Source organism: Triticum aestivum, chromosome 2D (assembly GCF_018294505.1).
Source record: "Triticum aestivum cultivar Chinese Spring chromosome 2D, IWGSC CS RefSeq v2.1, whole genome shotgun sequence".
NCBI lineage: Eukaryota > Viridiplantae > Streptophyta > Magnoliopsida > Poales > Poaceae > Triticum > Triticum aestivum.
The window spans coordinates 160648615-160659668 of record NC_057799.1 but is presented as its reverse complement, the minus strand read 5'-3'; the positions used below and the strand labels follow the sequence as shown (position 1 = coordinate 160659668).

At 44.6% G+C, this 11054-nt stretch overlaps 1 protein-coding gene across 1 annotated transcript; it reads left to right on the top strand.

Moving 5' to 3' along the window:
- Window positions 1-1166: 1166 nt before the first annotated feature.
- LOC123052350 (ribosome-recycling factor, chloroplastic) lies at window positions 1167-10691 on the top strand. The gene is made up of 12 exons (XM_044475490.1): window positions 1167-1431; window positions 2490-2610; window positions 2694-2760; window positions 2857-2952; window positions 3264-3361; window positions 3446-3557; window positions 8861-8902; window positions 9596-9652; window positions 9859-9909; window positions 9996-10052; window positions 10239-10288; window positions 10440-10691. Exons 1-11 carry the CDS (start codon window positions 1350-1352, stop codon window positions 10254-10256), a joined length of 801 nt encoding a protein of 266 aa, XP_044331425.1. The 5' UTR covers window positions 1167-1349; the 3' UTR covers window positions 10257-10288; window positions 10440-10691.
- Window positions 10692-11054: the final 363 nt, after the last annotated feature.

Sequence of the window (11054 nt, the reverse complement as noted above, 5' to 3'; positions counted from 1 at the left end):
AAAAATGTTCTTATTGTATTAAAACAAATAATATGTATGAATAAAGTGGACCTCAAAAAATATTTGTAAAATGTTAATCATGTATTTTAAAAAGATAAGCATATATAATAACAAATATGTTTAATCCGTATGAAAAATAAAATAGGCATAAAAATACATATTTTTAAAAAAAATTTAATTTTGTATTTTAAAAAAAAATCTATAAGAAATGTACCGAATGTATACAAAAAATTGTAGACTTGCGTTATGAAACCCGAAGAAAACCAAAATAAAGAAAAGGAAAATGCTAGAAAGCGAAGGAAGAAACATAGAAAACCGAAGAAAAAACTAAAAAGAAAAACTGAAAAGGAAACAAATAAAACCAAAAACCACAAAAAGTAGAAGAAAATCCGGAAAACCATTGCAAAACAGCAGAAAACCATGCTACGGTACTGTGCCGGCGAGGGAAGCATATATCTCACTACAAGTGAGATATAGCTCCCACCGCAATTGCTATGTATAGCCCGTACTTATATATAATAGGGCTCGCCCACAGTCGCTACAGTACCAGACCGGTCCACTTTTGCGTGTTCGCACATTTGCTTCGCCGGTCGTTTGTTTTCCTTTTTTGCTTTCTTCAATTTCATGTGTTTTATGGTGTTTATTCGTTTTCTCTGGTTTTCTGTGCATTTTCCATTTTTTCTATGGGTTTCTTTGTTTCTTTCATCGGTTTTCACTGATTTTCTCTGGGTTTTCTTTTTTTAAAATCCCTTTTCCTCTTTTAACACATGTCTACATTTTTCCTAGGCACTTTACATTTTTCCTATATGTTAAGAACATTTTTTACACATGTTTAACATATTTCAAATACATGATTAACATATTTCAAATATTTTTTTTTACGTCTAATTTTTATCATACACGTTCTATATTTTTCTTGTACATATAATGTTTTTTATAAATGTTTCATATTTTTTAAATACATTTTTACAAAAACATGCTTTGATTTTTTCCTGAATGCATGTTAAACCTTTCTTAAATGCACGTTGGAAATATTTTTGAATGATAAACACAAATTTTATGAACTATTCGACAAAACAATCTCTCAAGTTTTACGCACGGCCCATAAGAAATTCCTGACATATAGGCCATCCAGCATTCCATGATCTGCGGAATAATTGGACTCAAGCACGCGCTACAATTTCTCGAAAAACAAAAAACACGCGCTACTAGCCCACGAGAGCTCACAAACCTGTTCGGCCATTTCCCTCCTTCCCCTCCTTCTTCCTCTCCTTATCCACAATTTCCACACCAATCCACCACTCTCCACTCGGCCTTCCCCTCGCTACCACTCCGCCTGCTGCCGCGCCATGGCGCTCCACGCCGTCTCCCCTGCGGCGGCGGCCTCCCCACCCTGCGCCCTCTCCTCTGCCCGTCTGCCCCAGCGCCCAGGTTGCTCCACCTTCCTCCGCGCTTTCCCGCTTCGTTGAAACCCGCAAGTGTCACCTGTATTCTGCTTTTAGCATTCATGGTACGGGTTTCGGCGTAGTAAGCACTGTAGCGCTAAGACGAGCCCTAGGTCAGGAATGCGGTGGCATGCAAATACCGGTGCTTTTATCGCTTCTCCGTTCACAGTTTAACCTTTGCAACCAGTGCAGTTTGGTTGCTGTTTGCATCGCGCCGACATATAGACAAACTAAGACTGAATCGGATTTGGAATGGCAAGCTCTATACTCCACTGTCCACTTGGATATGTAATTGAGAGTCATTTGAGCCTGCATTTCACGATGCTTGTGGAAAATATGTACTAGTATTACTTGTGGTTTTGAGCTAATGTCTTCCCCAGGCTGTTGGAATACTAGTACTATTTCTTTGCACTTAAATGGGTAGATATCAGGAAACCATTGGCAGCTGTTATCCTTCACAATTCAGGGTCATTCAGAAGTGACCAAAGCCATTTATAAATCGATGTACCTCACGAAATTCATCACTGGATGTTCGTTGTTTGTCGTGGAAAACTGGTGAGATGGATGTAGTAGCTAATGGGGCTCCAAGTAACTAGTTTCTACTCCCTCCGTCCGGAATTAGTTGGCACTCAAACGGATGTATCTAGATGTATGTCAGTGCTAGATACATCTGTTCAAGCATCAACTAATTCCGGACGAAGTACTCCCTCCGTCCGGAAATACTTGTCGGAGAAATGCATAAAAATGGATGTATCTAGAACTAAAATACGTCTAGATACATCCATTCCTTCGACAAGTATTTCCGGACGGAGGGAGTAGATAAGAGCAGACTGCTGTATTCACATAATTTCATCAGCAAGGAACAATGTGACAAGGCATCATCAGTCATCAGAACATACTGCATTCAACATGTTGTGGTTCTTTCTCAGTACTGCTTCTACCATATTTACATATTCCTACTTGTTTACCAAGCAACCGGAGTACATATTCCTACTAGAACTCAATGTTGGGCAAGGTCTCATCAGAGAATACTGTATTTCACAGGTTGTGGTTGTCTCTCAAACCGTTCATCCCTGTTAAGTTCGTCCACAAACTTCATGAAATTTCAGTATGGAGCAGTGGGTTTCTTTGGTGTGCCTTTGGTTCTTCAACACTCGGACAAGAGGCGAGTAGTTTTGCATTTAAATATTTCTTGTACTTGATGAGCTTCAAGTTAGTCTTCGTTAACTTGTGATTATCATGTATCAGAGCAGTTTTGAGGCATGCCACTAATGAAGAAATTGAGGAAGAAAAGATGATCGTTGAAGAACAAGCTGTAAATAACAATGCAAATCTGTATTAGAAGTGTTAATATTTGCCTTGTAAAGTCTTTTACGCATGGTGCTAACTAGCTGGCACTATGTATTGTCAGAAAGAAAAGATGGAGAAGGCCATTGAAACAGTTCAATCGAACTTCAATACCGTCAGGACTGGGCGGGCAAACCCGTCTATGCTCGACAGGATTGAGGTTTGATGATTATTCCTTGTTTTTTTATATTCTGAAAGTAACAATTGCATGATAGCACCTGTCCTTTCTGTATCTGTATAACAATTTAATTGGTTTACTCCATAACTAGGCTACGTGTGAACCAGTAGTTATTTCAGTAGGCTAATAGTTACCATTAAATTCTGAACTGATATCAGTGGAACAATGTGTGGTCAATACAATTCATTGATATTGTTTGGAAACAATTGAATTAGCGTATGCAATTATGGCTAAAGCACAAAGAGGTTACTGTGCAATAGTGAAGCTACTCAATGCCGAATAATTCCTTGCAGGTTGAGTACTATGGAACTCCTGTAAACTTGAAGACTATTGCACAGATAAATACCCCAGATGCGACTTCTCTTCTTATCCAACCATATGACAAGTCTTGGTAAGCTATTTATCGTCCCCAGTTTAGGCATAGCTTGGTATTGCTTTGTACGTCCCGTGTTGTTGACATATATATACTGTGCAGCCTCAAGCTCATTGAGAAAGCTATAGTTGCTGCAAATATTGGGGTAACACCAAGCAATGATGGAGAAGTGATACGAGTCACTGTCCCACCATTGACATCTGACCGCAGAAAGGTTTGTGCATTACATTTCCAACCTCTTGTGCTTAAATCAGTAGTATTGTGTGTCAGGAAATATGCATCTTGTATTACTAGGAGGCCAAAGCCACCATATATATAATGTACATGAGGATGCCAAAAGGCAAGAATACAAAAGGCCAAAGGCCATCATCAATATAACTCTAACACCCCCCCTCAAACTCATGGTGGCTCGACAACACTGAGTTTGGAGAGGTGAAATCTATGTTGTGCTCTAGTCTGTGCCTTCGTGAAGAAGTCCGCTAGCTGTAACTCGGAAGGCACATACTGAAGAGCAACAACATGATCCTGCACAGCAGCGCGCACATAATAAGCATCAACACCAATATGCTTGGTAAGTTCATGCTTCACAGGGTCCCGCGCAATACTGATAGCACCTGTACTGTCGGACAAGAGGGTGGTAGGTGTAGTAACAGAAACACCAAAATCCTCCAGTAGCCATCGTAACCAAGTCACCTCTGCCGTCAGAAGAGCCATAGCTCTCAACTCGGCCTCTGCACTCGAACGAGAAACTGCAGTCTGTTTCTTCGTCTTCCAGGCAATGAGAGAACCACAAAGAAAAACACAGTAAGCATAAAGTGAACGGCGATCCGAAGGATCACTGGCCCACGTAGCATCTGAATAGGCCTGGAGCTGTAAAGAGCTGGAACGAGGAAAGAAGAGACGATGAGAGATCGTGCCACGAAGATATCGTAGAACACGAAGAAGGTGACTATAGTGAACTGAAGTGGGAGCGGAAACAAACTGGCTCAGAATATGGACAGGATAGGAGATATCCGGACGAGTGACAGCAAGATAGACAAGACTCCCAACAAGATGACGACAACGCGTCGGATCAGACAAGAGCTCACCATCAGAAGCACGAAGGTTAACATTGAGCTCCATAGGAGTCTCAGCAGTGCGCTCGTCACTAAGAGCCGCACGAGCAAGAAGATCCTGGATATACTTTTCTTGGGAAATAGAAAAGCCATCAGAGGAGGAGGAAACCTCAATCCCAAGAAAGTAACGAAGGGGACCAAGATCAGACATAAGAAACTGCTCGACAAAGGCAATGTACTCAGAATCATCCAGTGATGATCATGTCATCAACATATAGAAGAAGAAGAGTGCGACCACGAGCAGAAACGTGGACAAACAACGCTGGATCATGAGCACTGGGCGAAAAACCAGCTGAAGTGACCACAGAGGCAAAACGCTCAAACCAAGCGCGGGGCGCTTGCTTAAGGCCATATAGAGAGCGACGAAGACGGCAAACCATGCCATCAGGAACTGAATACCCAGGTGGTGGCTGCATATAAACTTCCTCACGCAACTCACCATTAAGAAAGGCATTCTTAACATCAAGCTGAGACACAGACCAGTGGCGAACAGAGGCCACGGCGAGAAGTGTGCGGACAGTGGTCATATGGGCCACAGGAGCAAAAGTCTCATCATAATCACGACCATGCTCCTGCTGAAAGCCACGAGCCACAAGACGAGCTTTATAACGCTCAAGAGAACCATCAGAGCGAGTCTTAATCTTATAGACCCACTTACAAGTGATGGGACGAACACGGGGGGGAAGAGAAACCAGGTCCCATGTGCCGTTGCGTTCAAGGGCAGCAATCTCCTCTGTCATCGCGAACTGCCATTCAGGATGAACAATAGCATCTCGATAATAAGTCGGCTCAAGAACGGCCGAAAGACCATAACGAGAAGGAGAATATCGGTCAGGGGGCGGACAAGGCCGAGAACGAAGACCATAAGTCTGATGAGAGGAGGGAGACGACACACCAGAAGTAGAGGGCACATCGGTAGACTCATTCACAACACGTGAACGGCGAGTATAATGGAAAGGAAAGGACGGAAGAGGTGGAATCACTGGAGGTGGAGACGGGGAATGTATCGGTGATGAAGGTGGAGAAGGGGACGCTATCGGCGATGAAGGTGGAGAAGGGGAAGCTATCGGCGATGAAGGTGGAGAATCATGCGACGAGTGAGTAGAAGAAACCGTAGGAGAGGACGGCGTCGGATCTGCAACAGCAGGATGAGGAGTAGGAATACTGGGCACAGAGGGAGGTGTATCTGGAAAAGTAAGAAAAGAGATGTCCTCCATAGAAAAAGACGAGGAGGATGGACGCGGGTAGAAGGGACGAGATTCATCAAAGGTCACATCCTGGGAAATACGCATCCGGCGACCGACATGATCCCAACACCGATAGCCCTTATGCTCATCACTATATCCAAGAAAGACACACTCAACAGACTGAGCGGTCAGTTTGGTGCGTTCACGAGGGGCAAGCAAAACATAGCAGACACAACCGAACAAGCGGAGCGCTGAATAATCAGGAGAACGACCAGAAAGACGCTCAAGAGGAATACCACTTTGTAGAGCAGCAGATGGCTGAATGTTGATGAGATAGGTGGAAGTAGTAACAGCCTTAGCCCAGAAGTGAGGAGGAAGAGAGGCGGCGATCATCATCGCACGCGCCGTCTCAAGAAGGTGACGATGCTTGCGCTCAGCCACGCCATTCTGAGCATGAGCACCAGGACAAGAGAACTGAGCAAGAGTACCCTGCTCGGCAAGAAATCCTCGCAGCGCATGGGAGATATACTCACCAGCTGAATCTGCACGAAAAACACGAGTAGGAGTGGAAAATTGGGTATGAACCATGGCAGCAAATTTTTTGTATATAGATAAGACCTCACTACGAGAAGACATGAAATAGATCCAAGTCTATCGAGAAAAGTCATCTATAAAGATAATATAGTAGCGATGACCCCTTTTCGAAGCGAAGGGAGCCGGGCCCCAAACATCAGAGTGAACGAGATCAAAAGGACGCTCGGACACTGACTCACTGTGAGGATAGGGTAGCTGAATCTGCTTACCAAGCCGACAACCCATACAATCCAACGAAGCGTTACCAGAGACAGACCCCAAAACACCACGATGAACCAGAGACGAGAGACGAGAACCACATAAATGGCCAAGACGATGATGCCACTGCTGAAAAGAGCTGGTAGATGCAACAACAGGGGTTGCGAGACTGGCAGAGGTGGCAGCGGAGGGAAGATGAAGCCAGTCAAGCTCCCAGAGACCATTAGAACGTCGAGGGCCAGCACCAAGTAGAGCGCCCGTGCGACGATCCTGAACAGAACATGAATCAAAGTCTTAAATGACCCTACAACTAGAGTCAACAATCTGACCACCAGATATGAGCTGCATGGTAAGTCGAGGAACATGAGCGAAAGAGGGAACATGAAATGAAGAATTGCTAAGAGTGCCTCGACTAGCTACAGGGAGGGGAGTGCCATCAGCCGTAAGAACACGAATAGGAGACTCGACAGGTCGAACGGAGGTCAAAGTTGAAGAATCATAAGTCATATGAAAAGACGCTCCGGTATCAAGAATCCATGGGGATGTACCTGAATGAGTAGGAAGTGGTTTCTCAATGTCGGAAGAGTTAGTCACGGAACTTGCAGAAACTGTCGGTGAAGAATCCCAAGCATCAAGCAGGCATCGGAGATGTGCAATCTCACATGCAGACAGGGACAGGACAGAGGAGGTCGAGGTAGAAGCATCTGCCGACGATGAACAGTCGCCACCACCCATGGAAGCCGAAGGTAGAGTCGACATAGAGCCACATGTGGAAGCCACATGGGGAGTCGACATAGAGCGGTCACCGCCGTGCGCACTAGCCGCAATAGGAGTTGATGTAGAGCGACTAGCAGCACCGATGGATGTCACAATAGGTGTCGAAGTAGAGCGACAGCCACCACCTCCAAGTGGGCGAGCACCAAGCACCGAGGAACGGCTCATGTGCGAGACGGGGTCAATATATGGAACACCGCCAAAAAACATCGAGCGGTGAGGGAGAGGTACCAGATGAAAACATTGCACTCTTTCTTTCTTTTTTCTTTTTTTTCTTTTTTTTCTGTCTCTCTTTTTTTCTTTTTTTTAGAAGTCAGCAGGAGAGTCAAGAGCCGAAACAATTGGCAGACCACTCACGGCGGCCCACCAGGAGCCCAAGCAACCAGCGCCTGCGGAATCGCAGGAATCGATCTGATCTGAACGGGAACTGAAAGTGCGGCAGTTTCACACACGCACACGACCACGCGAGCGCACGCGGAGGCCAACTGCGCGGAGAGACCGGGGCCGAACAGGCGGCCGGCGGCGACGGGCGGGAGGGGCCGGCGGCGGTGGAGAACCTCGTCCGTGGCGGTGACGGGCAGACTGGGCCGGAGCCGGACGGCGACGGGCAGACTGGGCCCGAGTCGGACGGCGACGGGTAGACGGGGCCGGAGGAGCAGCCGGGCGGCGACGGGAAGACGAGGCCGGAGGAGCAGCGCCCGATGGGCTGCGGGCGGCAGCCGGAGGAGCGCCAGGCGACAGCCTGAAGTTCACCGGCGGCGGTGGAGAACCTCCTCCGTGGCGGCCAGGCCGGCGTGAACCAGTTGGAGGAGCCGGAAGGTGCAAGATGCACGGGAGCGGCGTTCAGCCACGCTCTAGAGTGGAGACAACAACAATCTGATGGAAAGAAATGGCAGCAGCGGAGATGAGGGAGCGGCCGCGCCGGGCAAGAGGACGACGGCGACGCGATGGAAGGATCAAGCACGAGTTGCACGTGCGAAAAAATTTGACCTAAGCTCTAATACCATGTCAGGAAATATGCAACTTGTATTACTAGGAGGCCAAAGCCACCATATATATAATGTACATGAGGGTGCCAAAAGGCAAGAATACAAAAGGCCAAAGGCCATCATCAATATAACTCTAACATTGTGCATTTAAATTCTGGCTCGTTTGGTCACACTTTAGTTTGCATGATTGTGCCTATTTCTTCCTTGTGTTAAAATTCAATTGGGAAATATGACAACAACAGATCTTAATATGCACACCATTTCTCGAATCATAATAGTAAGGAGACTTTAATAATTCATATCTGAGACCTAGACACACCAGCTAAGAGAAAAGATAACTCTTGTACTAAAATATGCTTCTGAAACTTATGTGATTCCCAAGTGGCACCTTCACTGATTGTTAGCACCATAAAATACAACATTCTTTAACTCAAAGAAGATCAGAAATTGATTTGAACATGATGCGTAAAAAGGGCATGTTTTTTCTAGTGAACATTTTAGATGGATTATCTGGTAAGTGTTGCTTGCTGCTTAAGTGTAGTTGTTCAAGCATAGGAATTTTCTATAGCTTGATAACATGTCCAATCTATAGGTTTTGCACAGATAATAAAATTCTTATATCTTTTTTCCCAATTAATCTTCTCTTTTTTCATGGGGCAGGAAATGACAAAAACCGTAGCCAAGTTATCTGAAGAAGGCAAGGTACAACCTCACCTTGGCACACATTATACATTCTTTTCAGCAGAATATTTATAATTATATTTATACCGGGGCTTAATTTTCTGTACAACGTTTTCATGCATTTTATTTATGATTGGCCACCCTACTTGCACTATTTCAACAGTTTGAAGTACTCCCTCCCTCCGTTCCTAAATATTTGTCTTTCTAGAGATTTCAACTAGTGACTACATACGGAGCAAAATGAGTGAATCTACACTATAAAATATGTCTATATACATCCATATGTGGTAGTCCATTTGAAATCTCAAAAAAGACAAATATTTAGGAATGGAGGGAGTATATCTGAAGCCTTTATGCATTTGCGGATAAGTTATTTTATCTCACCTTTACAAATTACTTCTGTTGTAATCGTGATGTACATTAGATAAAATTTAACAACCACGTATGAACTGTTGATGTTTCATGAAAGTTGTTAAATCACATGCTCTTTACTGTGTCATTTACACATAAATTGGTGTATAGAAATGTTCTTTTCGGAACTTGGTAAAAGGCATGTCGATCTCTGTTCTTTTCTGCTGTTGTTCTAACATCTGTAGATGCTCATGCTTTAGTATATACAAGATGTTGAGTTGTACGACAATTTTTATGAAATTGTGATTTCTTCTCCTTAGTGGATCCTAATAAGAATGGGTGATAACTATGACTTTTTTTCAGGTTGCTATCAGAAACATAAGACGAGATGCAATCAAAGCCTACGATAAGCTAGAGAAGGTTTGCTCTTCTCAGCTGGTACTCCCTCCGTCCGAAAATACTTGTCATCAAAATGGATAAAAAGAGATGTATCTAAAACTAAAATACGTTTAGATACATTTCCTTTTACCATTTTGATGACAAGTATTTCCGGACGGAGGGAGTACTAGTTCGTTGGACTATTCTACCTTTGCCCTCAGATTAATAGCTTGCGCTTGTATACATAGGAAAAGAAACTTTCTGAAGATAATGTGAAGGATTTATCAGCCGATCTACAAGTGAGGATACACACTTCCATGCCCCCCTGTAGTTAGTACAACGATGCATTGGGAACTAAGACTAACTTCTTGTACTAATTCTACAGAAAATCACAGACGAGTACATGAAGAAGGTTGAAGCCATCCAAAAGCAAAAGGAACAGGTATCATAAGATGGTCCTGCTTATCGCTTCAATGCTACTCCTGTCTTAAGATAATTGGCTAATTCGACGCAACTAGTAAAAATGGCTTCGCTTGATGCCAAAGGAGTTGCTGTATTATTCATCATCGCCTGAGAACCATGGAAAAATAAACAAATCTTATCAATTTCAAAAACTTATCCTTTTCAGGAGCTGAGCAAGGTTTAGATCCAGACCCGACTCCGACTGAACAAAAACTGGTGAGTCGCATTTCGTCCTGTGAAGTACCTTGGCTGTGTTGAAGAAACTGATTTATCAGCAACCAACACATTTGCTGGGTTATCACAGAACCATGCTCCTAAAACGGCAGTCGTTTCATCAAATTAGCAGCTAACACGTGAATTTCTACAGGCTACATGTTTTCTGAAGCCCTCCTCTGGTCATCGGATGGCTGCCAGTGCGATGGGGTGCACTCGTTGGGTTGTTGGAGTCTCGCTAAGACTGATGGATGCAAAGTTGAGACAGTGTTGCTGCGTCCCTCCTTTCCCTTTTGTAATTAGGCCTTCCCCGTCTTCCTGTCCGACTGCCATTGTCAATATTTCCATGAATTAAATTCTGTGATGTGCACTCTAAAAGTTATTTTCAGTTTTCCTTTGCTAATTATATACCCTGGGCTGGGCTCCACTGCAATCGGGTGCTACAAATTGGGCAAGTTCTTTCCATGTTTCAGAGATTGAAACGAGGCTTTACTGTATCTTTGACACGATAGGCCGGCCACCGGCTGTAGCCAGTGTATCATGGGTCCCACGTGAAAATATCCACACATCAGCGACGATGACTGGCAGGGCGACACGTCCCTTGCCGACAACGACCAGGCTGCGATAATTACGGACGCTGGTGCCGGCCCCACGGAAGGACGGGCCGGACTCGTGTGGCAGCGGTAGGGCCACCAATCGGCGGGTGGCCCCGGCATACAGTACGTCCCATTTCCTGTGTTCTCCACTAGGATTGCGTGATCGTGATGGT